This window comes from Fukomys damarensis, unplaced genomic scaffold (assembly GCF_012274545.1).
Source record: "Fukomys damarensis isolate Sample0158 unplaced genomic scaffold, DMR_v1.0_HiC HiC_scaffold_30, whole genome shotgun sequence".
Taxonomy (NCBI): Eukaryota; Metazoa; Chordata; class Mammalia; order Rodentia; family Bathyergidae; genus Fukomys; species Fukomys damarensis.
The window spans coordinates 59383930-59396800 of record NW_022900942.1 but is presented as its reverse complement, the minus strand read 5'-3'; the positions used below and the strand labels follow the sequence as shown (position 1 = coordinate 59396800).

The following is a 12871-nucleotide window of genomic DNA, read 5'->3' as shown; positions in this document are numbered from 1 at the left end:
TCGCCGCTAGGGGGCGGTAGAGCCCTGTCCGTGAGCTGTGACCTCGTCCTGCCGGCCTGCCCGGCAGGGGGCGCTGTTTCCCGGCCCGCTCCACCCGCGCCCTTTCCGTGCGCTACAGCACGGTGGGAAACGGAAGCAGCTGTGTACCGACTCGCCCTCCCTGAAGTAGGGATGGGCCGGGGTTTCGCTCAGTGGTTCCAGCGCCTGCCTCACAGGTGCAAGGACCCGGCACCAAAAGAAAGTGTTTTAGCTGAAGACTGATAAAGAGCCGCGGCTGTAGTCCCAGCTCCCCTGCGGCTGAGGCAGGAGGATCGCAGGAAATTGGAGGCCGGTCTGGGCTCAGGATGAGTTCAAGGCCAGCTTGGAGTACCTAGTGAGACTGTCTCAAAAGGGAAGACAAGCACATATATTGTCCTCCTTTACCTTCAAGGGAGATCCCGGGGTTTGCTCTTGGGCAGCTCCTGCGCCCCAGCCCGGAGAGCGCTCGGAGGGTTCCGCAGACAGCAGTGACCCCAACTCCCAGCACGAAGGTGGGCAAGGCGACCTCATCGCTGCAGCGTCTGCGGAGCAGAAGGTCGGGCCTTACGCGGCTCACCCGGCAGGTCAGGGGCGTGGGCAGCCAGGAGTGAGCGATCCGCGGGCCGCCAGGGTAAGAGCCACCTCTGCTCAGGGCCGCTGTGACATTTCCATGCATGAAACCGCAGGGATGGGAAAGGCCACCCAGCGTTCTGTCGCCACAGTCGCTGCTTTCTTTGCGTTGGGAACCTTCATAATCTAGCTCTTTGGAAATCTGTACATTGTTGATGGAAGTTACCCCACAGTGCTGGAAAACACCACCACCCTCTCTCTCCCCCTCCCACCTGCACCCCGCCGTCTTCGAGGAACCACCATTCTACTTTTGCTTCTGCTTGTGAGGCCAGGCAATATCTTTTTGTGCTGGACTCATCTCACGCAACCAAATGTCCTCTGGATTCACGTTGCTGCAGGCAGCAAGACGACATTTTTCATGGCTGAATACTATTCCACGGGGCATACGTCCCATGTGCTTTTATCCATCACTGGTGGACGCCTGGGACGGTCCCATGCCTCGGTGTTGTGAATACGCGTCGAGCATGAGAGTGAAGCTCTCCTTGGTGCACCCTTCTTCCTTTGGCTGCGTTCTGTCGCGGGCTTGCTGCTCGTGCTGCAGACCTGCTCTTGGCTTTCGTGAGTAGTCTCCATGCCCACTCTTTCTCTCCTCCCCGCCTTTTCTTTCTTTTTTTCGGTACTGAGAATTGAAATCAAGACCTGCACTTGCCAGGCAGGTGCGGCCCCACTGAGCTACCTCCCTGGCTCTCCGTACCGTTTCCTGTAGTGACTGGGCTAATTTACACTCCCACCTACTGTGTGCAGGAGTTTCCCATCTCCACCAGGCATGCTGGTACACTGTGGCACGCAGGAGGCTGAGGCAGGAGGATCACCGTGAGTTTGAGCCCAGTCTGGGCTACACAGTGAGTTCAAGACCAGCCTGAATTACATAGCTAAATCCTGTCTCAAAAAGCAGAAAGAAAAAAGGTTCCTGTCTCTCTGTCCTCGCCAGCAGTGGCCATCTTGGTCTTTTTAGAGTAGCTGCTTTTCCTGGGCTGAGATAATATTCCAGCGTGCATTTTCCTGGTGATTAGTGACATGGAGCAGTTTTTCATACACTTGTCCACTCATCTGTCTTCTTTTGAGAAACCCGCAGCCGGGGCTCAGGTTCTTCCTCAGTAAACCACTTAAAATCTTGGTTTTTGTTAGGCATGGTGGCACACGCCTGTGATCCTAGCACACAAGAGGCTGAGGCAGGAGGGCCACCTCGAGTTTGAGGCCAGCCTGGGCTACACAGACCGTGTCTCCACCCCTGCCCCAACTCTCTTTACTCTGCTGATTTAACTCCAGCGCGGCGCTCACAGAGCCCTGCTTGGGCTCCTCTGAAAGCTTTAGTTGGATCCTCATGTGGGCCGAAGCCAGCACAGTTGCTCTTATCGGGGCCAGCCGGGCATTCTCACCTGTAAACGCGCACCCTGGACAGCTGTCAGCGCAGCAGGGGTCCCCTGACCTGGTCAACGGCAACTCTGCCTTCCATCTAGGCCCAAGCTGGGCTCCATCCTTATTTCTTTCCTTTTTCCTTCTTTGAACTCAGCAAATCCAGCGCACTCTTCCTTGAAGATCTTCCCAGGCTCTGACCACTTCTCCCTGCTTCCACCACCAATCTAGGGCCACCCTCCCTGCCTGGAGGGTGCCAGGGACCTTCAGGAGTGATGCTTTCATCCTGTAAATTAGATGAAATCTGCTCTCCTTTGAAATCCAGGGTGTTGCGTCTCTAGAGGAGAAATCATGTTCTTGCATCCACACCAGAGCAGCTTCCTCCCAGGAGTTCCTTCCTGACTCTCCCTGCTCCAGCGCCCAGCACCTTCCTGCCCCAGGGCCTTTGCACCTGTGGCTCTTTCTCCCTGGACCCCGCTCCCTGCAGCTGTACTTCCCCATGCTCTTTCCCTCATTCCTTCCAAGTATTTGCTCAGAGGTCAACCCAGGAGGAAGGGCAGATCCCCCTCCTGTCTATCCAGGTCCCTGCATCTGTCGCAGGAGCAGCCGAGTCCAGTGGGCATCACCAGTGGGCGGGCGACAGCGGCACCCCCGGGCCGCCCCTGCAGCCGTCCCGTGGTCGGCATTCTCCTGGACGTTGGACGCTGGGCTCTCAAACCGCAGGGACTGTGAGAGATACGGAGCGCGGCCAGGCTCTACCCAGCGGTCTCACTTATTTTTAATTGCTTTCCGAGCAGCGGGCGTCCCGTGAGAATGCAGGGCCAACCTGTGTCTGTGTTCCCAGGCCCGCTGTGCCGCGTGGAGCCTCTGAGCTCCGTCCCTGGAGAAAAGCCACAGGGACCCGGGCAGCCTGCCGTTCTTCATTGGAAGGGTGAAATGGCCCTCAAGGTCCCCTGCCCTCTCCTCACCCCACCCTTCTTTTTGCCATCTTGGGGATTGAACCCAGGGCCTTTGCACTGAGCTACATCCCTGGCCCTTTCTCTGGTTTTTTCTTTTGGAGACAGCATCTCCCTAACTTGCCCAGGCTGGGCTTGAACTTGCGATCCTCCTGCTTCAGCCTCCTAGAGTCCTGGAATTACAGGTGTGCACCGCTGGGCCCAGCTAACTTCCTTCTTCCTTTATCATGGGAGGAAATTTAACCCTCACGTAGATGAGATGATTCTGTTCTCTCTCTCTCCTCTCTCTCTCTCTCTCTCTCTCCATGGTGTCACTATGTAGCCCAGGCTGGCCTTGAATTCATGGCGATCCTCCTGCTTTGGCCTCCCAAATCCTGAGAGGACAGGCGTGGGCCACTTCACCCACAAATAATTTATGAGTCCATGAAATACGGTCTCATTCCAAAAATAGTGCTGGCTGTTGTTTTCACTGAAGAAGTAACAGCAACTGTAAAATGTTCTCTTTGCAGACTCCTCTCTGCGGGTCAGGAACAGGAAAATACCCTCACTTCCCACAGCGCGCCAGCGTCCGCCGGGAGCCCTTCCGTACCACACCGCGCCATCCCGTCCCGCCGCGCCTCCCGTGCCTCCCGCTGGAATCTCCCAGTGGATGCTGCCGGCTGCCCTGCTGCCCTGCTCGGGAGGTGCAGCGCCTCCACCTCCGGCCCAGGAGACAGCACGTACCGCGGATCCCGCGCTGCTGCCCGGCGCCTGGCCCGGAGCCCTGAACGCCGGCCAAGCCCCAGCGGACAGCAACAGGCTGGAGAGGGAGCCCGATCTCCCCATAAATCTGGCCGCAGCCCCGCAGCCGGCCGGTGTGTGCGGGCGGGGGAGGAAGGAAGGGTGCCGGGCGGGAGTGGGTTCTGCAGACCCACTCAGACCTCATTTCAGGCAGCCAGAGAAAAAGTGACTTCAGATGCTCCCCTGGAGAAGCAGAGGCGCTTCCAGAGGCCCAAACGGGTGGGTGGGGATTCAGGACCGGCAGGCAGGGCGCAGGAGGCTCAGGGGGAGGAAACTGAGCCGTGTCCTTAGCACCTTTGGGTTTTGACTCAGCCTCGCTGAGTCATTAAATTGCCCAGACTGTGCTGGAATTTGTGATCCTCCTGCCTCAGCCTCCCAGAGTGCTGGGATACAGGCGTGCAGCCCTATGGCTGGCTAGAGATGAAATTCATGTCCAGAGGTTCAAATGAATATTTACATGCTTTGATTAAACATCTTAGTCCTTAAGTAACAAACTGCACGTGTAAAAGGCAGGCCCTGGACACAGCTGGGGGACGCGTGGCTGTGTTGGCCTGAGCACCACCGGGGGGGGGGGCGGGCAGGGCTGGGCGGAAGGGGCGCCATCACCAACACTGGTGTTTGAATTTTCAGATGAGACTACAGGTTCCCCCCATTTATGACGGGACGCATCCTGACAAACTTACGGAGTCCTGGACTCGTTGCAGGTGGAAAATGTGTCATAGCCGGGCAAGGTGGCACTCAGGAGGCTGAGGCAGGAGGATCCCTGTGAGTTCAAGGCCAGCCTGGGCTACACAGTGAGACTGTCTCAGGAAAAAAAAAAAAAAAAGGTGGGGACAACAATTCATTATGGGAACGAGGTGTCCTGAGGAGACTTCCGGAGGTGGCAAGGGCTGTGTGTCCTGTGCCTAGCGGCCTGGCATTTGCCGGGCACTGACCTCATGGGGACGCTGTGCTCTTTGGAAGTTTGTAACTACGTTTGTCCAGCTGGGGGATTCCATTTGCCAAGGGATGAATCCTCTGTAGTTTGGGATTTGACTTTTGTGCTTTTTTTAAAATCATTTTTTATTTTTGGTCCGGGGGATCGAACTCGGGACCCTGCGCTTGTGAGGCAGGCGGCGGCACCGCTGAGCTAAATCCCCCTCCCTGTTGATCTAAATTCCGTAGGCTGAGGCAGTAGCTCCATGCAGTGCCTTCACTGGCCTTCAAGTCCTACTCCTGCAGCCTCCGCCGGACAGGGTGGTGCACAACTGGAACCCCACGCGGCTCCTCCGGAGGCCGAGGCAGGACGGTGAAGGCTGAAGGTCACTTGGACACTTCAGTGAGGCCTTACCGGGAAACCGAGTGTGGAAAGGGCTGGGGAGTGGAGCCCTTACCAGCGTGTGCCGGTTCCAGGCCTCAGTCTCCGGTCCCCAGCCTAGAGCCGCGGTGCTGCCCCAGCGCGGTTCCTCCCGGTGCCCCGAGGTCTCCTCTCACAGCCCTGCACGAAGCTGTCTGGACCAACCGGAGAGGCTGCGGCACAGCCCCGGCACCCGTTCCCTCGGGCTCGGCGGCCTGGGGCCATAGTCCGCGCACAAAAACACGCCTGTCCCCCGTGGCTGGTGTCATCTTGCCCCCTCGGTCTCCAGTGCCGAGGCCCTTGCCACCTTCGCTCCGTGTCAGTCTAGTGGGCAGTCAGAGTTCCTAAGCACAGATTTTTTTTTTTTTTTTTTTTTTTTTTTTTTGATACCCAAGATGGAACTCAGGTCCTTGTGCTCCCGAGGCAAGCGCTGAAGCCACTGAGCTAAATCCCTGGCCCTAAGCAAAGATTTTTTAAAAAATCATAATACTCAAGGTAGGTGTGAGGTCGCAGGTCTGGAATCTCAGCACCCTGGGTGGCTGAGACAGGAGGTTCACAAGTTTGAGGCTGAATGGGCAATTGAGTGACTCTCTCAAAATAAAAATGAAAAAGGCATTGAGGATGTAGCTCAGTGTGAAGGCCCACTATGGAGAAACAAAACAAAGCAAAACAAAAACAAACTGGTGAGAAGGGCATGGAGGCACAGGCCTATAATCCCAGCACTCAGGAGGCCGAGGCAGGAGGATTGCCTCAAGTTTGAGGCCAGCCCAGGACACCTGGTGAGTTCCAGGCCAGCCTGAACTATGCAGTGAGACCCTATCTCAAAAAAACAGAAAACTCCAAACTGATGATTCCTTACATTCCTAATTATGATCATCCTTTTCCTCCGTCCCATGTAAAAGCACCAGGAGGTAGAGATTTAGGGTGTTTGGGCTGCCACAGTGGATCCTGAAAGTCCCCTGAAAGCTCAGGGATTAAAGGCTTGGCCCCCAGGGTGCCACTGACAGGAAGTGGCAGAACCTTGGGTTGGGTCTGCCCCTGGGCTGTGTCTCTGAGGGGATTGTGGGAGTATGACCTCATTTTTTATTTTGAGGCACAGTTGCACTCTGTAGCCCAGACTGGCCTCGAACTTGCTCCTGGCCCAGAGGAGGGCTGTGGAGATCACTGTGAGGGACAGACGCCAGAGCTGGTGAGGACTTGTTTCTTCCAGAGGCAGGGCAGTCTGCAAAACACTCGTCCATTCAGCTCCCCGAGAGGCCCTGGATGCAAGGTACTGGGAAGACAAATGGAGCTGTGCTTTCTGTGCGGTAACAAAATGCCTGAGGCAGTCAGCTCAGAAAGAGAAAGGGTTGGCTGTGGCTCCCGGCTGCTCATCAAGGAGGCTGTGGCTGCTTTCTTGTTCTCATGCCCACACTTGGGCTGGGAATGTCAGGGCTCGCGATGCCAGCGCAGGGAGGCACACAATGCTTGCCAAAGCAAAGACGAATAGAAAGGACCGCAGTCAGACCTGGACATGCTGAGTGTCCTTAGAGAAGGGGTGAGTCTGGAAAACAAGCCCAGGTGCTGCTGTGCAGGACCTGACTTCTGAGGGGTAGGGGTAGAGCCTGGGTGGTTCTTTGGGTGCACAGATAGGATGACCAGCATCCTCTTTGACAGTTTGGCCTGTATTTCCAGAGCTTGGGAGGCCGAGGCAGGAGGGTCACTTTGAGTTTGAGGCCAGCCTGAGCTGCATAGTGAGACCTTGTCTCAAAGAGAAAAAAACAAACCACAAAACCCCAACTCCTTCTGCCTCGGTCGGTCCCAGTGGATGCCGGTTGTAAACACGAGGAGCCCTTTCTGCATGTGCCTCCATGGCACGAGACAGTCCTCGATCGCCCCAAATCTACAACAGAACTGACGTGGAGAGAGGAGGCTCGCTGGGTGCCGAGAAGCGCAGGAGACAGTGTTAGATCAGCTGCTGCTCTCCTGAGGGTAATGTACATGTATTTATCTGTGTTTCTTTAACTGGAGGCTGGGCCCAGAGCGCTCTACCACTGAGCTAAATCCCCGGCCCTAAAGTGAGTCTTTTGGCTTGACGCAGGGTCTCACTAAGTTGCCCATGTGGGACTTGAATTTGTGAACCTCCTGCCTCAGCCTCCCTCAGGACTGGGCTTACAGGCGAGCGCCCTCTCCTTTGTGACTGGGAACCCTGGAAGGATCCCCGGAGGCACCGACTGTGTCGCGTGGGGCCCTGGCCCTCCCCGCCCCCTCCGCCTGCACAGCGACTCCGTCTGAAAACGCTGCAGAGGGCGACCTGAGACGGAGGGGGAGCCAGGGTGCAGGGCTGAGCGCCCGCGGGGTGCAGGAGAAGGGGAGGCGGCTGTCATGCCACGCTCACCGGTGCTGGCCCCCACCAGAGGACCTGGGGTCCTCTGAAGACTCCTCTGAAGAGCCCGACCCGGGCTGGGGAGGCCAGGGGCTTCCCATGCGGTGGGACGTGGAATGCCCCGCTGTCCACCTTCCTTCCCGCTGTCCTGCCGGGATTGTGGGGAAGCACAGGGTCAGAGGAGAGGGGAAACGTGATTGTCATCCGTCAGAGGTTATTGTCAAACTGTTTTTTTGTTTTGTTTTGTTTTTTGACACAGCCTCACTAGGTAGCCTGTACTGGCATCAAACTTGCAGCGATCCTCCTGCCTCAGCCTCCTGGTGCTGGAATCACAGGCAGATGCCGCCTCGCCCAGTTTAAAAAAGAAAACCCTCTATCTTATTGATGTACAAAATGACATACTGACATTTTTGTCCTGACCCAAAGATACCTCACTGTGGTAATTTAAGGTGACTTTGAAAAATCAGCAGGACCAGACAGCTTAGGAGACTATGAAAAGTGCTTTTCGAAGGACTTCATCTAATTTTAATAACTGTATCTATTTAAGGTGCACCACGTGGTGTCTGATTGATACCTGTGCACAGTGTGGTGCTTATTGCAGCCCAGACCGTGAAGACGTGTCGTTTGGTCGGGCTGTGCGGCCACAGACAGTGTCCGGGTTCTTGTGCACAGCGAGGAGAGGATCGCACGTCCGCAGGGTCCTGTTGGAAGGGCGGAGGGGAAGCAGGGCCTCGAGGGACCCCTCGGCTTCGGGTGCTTCCAGGGTCCGACACCACCGAGGCGCGGTGCCTCCCGCCGTGGCTGTCTCTGCGCCTAAACTGAGGCCGGGATAGCCACGAGGGTGGACCTGAATTCCAACCCGGAGGCGTGGCGTTTACAGCTGAAAGAAGGGAAGCTCAGCTCCTGCAAAGTTAGCTTTGAAAAAGAGGTTTAAAAACTGCGTATGACGGCGCACCCCTGTGATCCCAGCCCTCTGGAGGCTGAGACAGGAAGATCCCTATGAGGTTAAGGCCAGCCTGGGCGATGTAGTTGGAGGCCTGGACTACACAGTAAGACCCTACCTCAAAACACAAAAAAGTCTTTTAAATTTAGACCAGAAAGACCCAAGACCCTAGGAAAGCAGCTCTTCTGTTCGTCTGAGGACGCTGAGGCCCGAGTCCTGCGCTGAGGGTCGCGGGACAGTTGGGGAGGCCAGGACGGGAGCAGGGTCTGGGGTGCCAGCTCCCAACCCCACAGAGCACCCCTCGAGGGTGGTGCTGGCCCCCACAGCCTGTGGGGGTCACTGTGCGCCCTCGGCTTGGGAGGCTGAGGGGAGAATCAGGGCGCCCTGCCGTCCACAGCCCAGCCCGGCACAGGGGCCCAGGATCCGCAATGAGCCTGGGCATTTCTAACCCTGCGTCCTTTATGTCAGTCACAGGGTCAGTGTAACAAAAGCTGTTTGCTTTAGCCCTTCCTTGAATAAGCGGTTTCTAACGAGATGTGTTTGATCAGGCCCTTTCGGTGAGTTCCCTCTATCAGAGGCAAGGGAAGCGTTGCTTTATTAACCCGCCCCAGCGTCCGGCCAGGGAGCACCGCGGGGGACACAGACAAGCCTGGGAACAGGAGTTTCACTCCATGCTGCCTTCCAAAGAGCCCTGTTGATACCACCAAGGCCCAATGGAGAATCAGGGTCACCCGATCCCTGCTACTTCCGGTTCAAAAGGTACCGCTAGGGCTGGATATGGTAGCTCCTGTCTGTGATCTGATCCCAGCACTGAGGAGGCTGAGGCAGGAGGATCGCAAGTTTGAACCCGGCCTGGGCAATTTAGCCCCTTAGCGAGAACCTGTCCCAAAATAAAAAAGGGCCCAGGATGTAGCTCTGCATGAAGGCCCTGGGTTCAATCTCCAGTACCAGAAAAGACAAGGATTTAAGAGCCAGCTGGAGGAGTAACATCCGGGTCACTCTCTTTATCACCCCCTCCGCTGACACATTCAGGAAGCACAGGAGAGCTCTAGCGTCACAACTTGTAGAATTCGAAGCCACAGCGTAGAAGAAAATCCTGGCGATACCAAAAAAACAATCACTTCCTAAGTTGAACGGTATGAAAGTGTCATTTTAGCTGGCCCACAGCCTGGGCAGCATAGCCAGACCCCATCTTGAACAAAACAACAAGAAGTTGTTCTTTGGTCAAAACAGTTAAATGAGCAATTTGTTTCTACTTCTAAGAAAAGCTGTATCACCAACTTTCTTGATGAGGTACAAAAATGTGTTGTCGTTTGCTTGAAAAGTCATTTTTAAGTGTTTCCCAGACGCGGCATGCACTTTTATCTTTGCCTTTTCTTTCTTTTTCTCTTGTTCTGCCCAAGTTAGCTCTGCGGTTAGCTCGCTGTGAGTTCGAGGCCAGCCTGAATTATGGAGTGAGATCCCGTCTCAAGAACACCGAACAAAAACAGACAAACAGACGTCTTGTGGGAACTGTCTCAGATTTGATGAAGTTGTTTTCTCCTGGTGGACCTCAGATGCAACAAGAAAGGTTAAGCGCAGCTCTCAGATCGTGTTAGCTTTGCACCCAGAGCCTCTGGTTTTCTCTAACACTTCTGCCTGCTGACTTTCTAGCTCCCGCTTTCGGTCCTGGTCCACAGTCCATCCTGGGTTGCGGTGCTAGGTTTATGGGATTCGATGGAGGCCAAGTTTTGTTCCTCTGGGGGGAGCCCCCCTCCGATTTTTACCCAATTAGCTGTTTTTGTTGGTCCCTTCCTGCAGGCCAACTTTACTGGAAGCCTCACACTGATTTGGGGCAGAGACTGGGGGGCCTCCCGGGGAGCGCCTGGTCCTAGACTCCTTGAACTAAATGTTTTTCACAGAGAACGTGTGGATTCTTCATTGAGCTGCTTCTTAGATACTTTATAATTTTTGTTGCTGTTTGGGAATGGAATCCTATGTTTAAACATTATGATTTCTGTTGTAGTTGCTTCGGGGAGGACACAGGTAGACATTTCTCAGTAAAGGTGGATACCTGGAGTTTGCAGGCAGGAAAGGTGCTTGGAAGCCCCCTGCCCGGGTCCCGGCACGGCGCAGAGTTTCTCTCATCCTGTCCGTCACCGAGCACCCCCGGCCTCTGAGGTGTTCCGCAGTCCGATCCTCTCCCCTCCCAGCCTCTTCCTGCCCTCTGTCCTGTGAGCCGCTTAGAGACAGTGGCGTCCTTGTCCTGTTTCATCGGAACGCAAGTTTCTTTCCTAAGTGTGACAGCTCTTAAGAGCTTTGGTAGATTATCTGTAGAAAATTAAGAAAATGTTGTTTGTAGAAAAAAGAAAATGTCATTTGTGAGGAATTTTTTACAAAATTAAGTGGCGAATTTCATCTACAACCTTTTCATCGTCATTTGAGGAAACACAATTTACCTTTTTCTTTTCTTTTTCTCCCGATTGGTGAGGTGAATCAGTTTGAGAGATTATCACCTACAGAGGCTTCTTTGCATTTTCTGAGATAAATCGTATTTGATCAGTAGTCAGCTGCTCTTTCAAGACTGGTAAATGACAATGGCCTGTAATTTTCTTTTTTTTTTTAAATTGTGCTCTTATCTGATATTGAAACCAAGATGACACAGGTGTCCTAAAACAGACTGTGATGATTCCCTCTCTCTGGGCCTCTTGCTGTTTTCTGGTACAATGCCTAGGATAGGAGCACTGACGATTGTGAAAACACAATTAACTGTGCTTCCAAAGTGTGGCCAACTTCATCTGTAAATCCTTCTGCATGAGCTTTCTTTTGGGGCGCTGTTGACTCCCTTTTTAATTTCTTTCACGCTTTTCAGCTTATTCAAAGTTTTCTAGCACCCATTTCATTTTGGCCATAATGTTTATTAGTGTATAGCTGGTGCTACTATTATCCTCTACTCTATCGGTTATCCTTTCAGTTCTGTAATTTATTCATGTGAACTTTTTTCTTCATCAGTCTTGCAGGAAGTCTGAAAGTCTTACAGTAGCCTTCAGTTTTTTAAAGTTTCCTCATTTTTGCCCTCTACTCTATTGATTTCTTCTTTTATCTCTATAATAATAATTTCCTATTTGCTTGCTCTTTGGAATTTGCCTTCTCATATACCCCCCAGTTTGTTGTTGTTGTTTGTTTGTTTGTATTTTGTGGTACTGGGGATCGAACCCAGGTCCTTTGTACTGAGCTATATCTGTAGCATTTTTTTTTTTTTTTTTTTTTTTTTTTTTTGGTTTTTTGAGACAGGGTCTCACTGTGTAGTTGAGAGTGACCTGGAACTCAGTAGGTAGCCCAGGCTGGTCTCAAACACACAGCGATCCTCCTGTCTCAGCCTCCCGAGTGCTGGGATTATGGGCGTGCGCCACCACACCTGGCTTCCTTACTTTCTGATATATTTATTTAAGAGTATAAATTTCCTTCTTGCTTGAGTTGTGCCCATTTCGATATGTAGTCCATTTCATTCTAAATATTTTTAAATTTTCCTTTCAGTCCAGTTATTTGAAACATTAAGTTCCAAAATATTGTATTATTTTATAAGGTGATTTTTTAAATTTCAAAATGAAGCTATTCATTTAAGTAACTATTTTAATATCTGATTTATTGCTTTTTTGATTTGAGACAGAATTTATTGAGCCTACCTTTATAGTTCAATGAAAGTGATCTTTGCAGATGTTCTTCATGCATGTGAAAAGAATGCCTTCAGAGCTGAGCTTGTTAGCAGAATCGTTCTGATCTCTGACACCTCCCTCCCCATTCATGTGTTGGTTCTAGAGAGTGGTTTGTAAAAATTTCCCAGTATAATTGTTAACTTATCTTCCTTTAGATTTTGGTCAGTTGTTGCTGTGTTTCTCTTGAGATTGTATGGATGTATATACGGAAGTTTACACATATGGGGTACCATCCATTTCGTTTGAGAGAAGGTCTTGCTATGTGCTTGAGCTGACCTTGAACTTTCCATCCTCCTGCCTCAGCCTCCTGAATGTGTCAGCGGAGGGGTTGATGCTGAGGTTGTAGATGGGCCACTGTACCTGGCTTGATGCCCATACGTTTTGATGCATGTACGCTCTAAACACACTCTTCTTTCTCTCTCCTGATACCTTAAGTTGGTTTTCTCACTGTTGAGGGTTACCAACTCTCTCTTGGTTCATGTTTACTCAGTTTGTGTTTATCCATTCTTTACTTTTCAGCATTTTTGTGCCCTTTAAATGTCTCCTTATGGCCAACACATTTAAAAAAATCAGTCTTAGAATCTCTTTTTAGCTGGGTGTGGTGGTGCACTCCTGTAGTTCCAGCACTCCGGAGGCTGAGGCAGGAGGATCACTGTGAGTTCAAGACCAGCCTGGGCTACGTGGTGAGTTCCAGGTCACTATGAACTTGGAGTGAGACCCTGTCTCAAAAAAAAAAAAAAAAAAAAAGAATCTCTTTTTACTTGGCAAGTTGATTTTTTAACAATTCTAGGG

General features: G+C 52.6%; 1 protein-coding gene across 1 annotated transcript; it reads left to right on the top strand.

The window, feature by feature from the left end:
* Positions 1 to 1057: 1057 nt before the first annotated feature.
* On the top strand, positions 1058 to 4522 carry LOC104872460 (formin-like protein 6). The gene is made up of 3 exons (XM_010638709.2): positions 1058 to 1206; positions 3470 to 3814; positions 4371 to 4522. Exons 1-3 carry the CDS (start codon positions 1083 to 1085, stop codon positions 4397 to 4399), a joined length of 498 nt encoding a protein of 165 aa, XP_010637011.1. The 5' UTR covers positions 1058 to 1082; the 3' UTR covers positions 4400 to 4522.
* The last annotated feature ends 8349 nt before the right edge of the window (positions 4523 to 12871 follow it).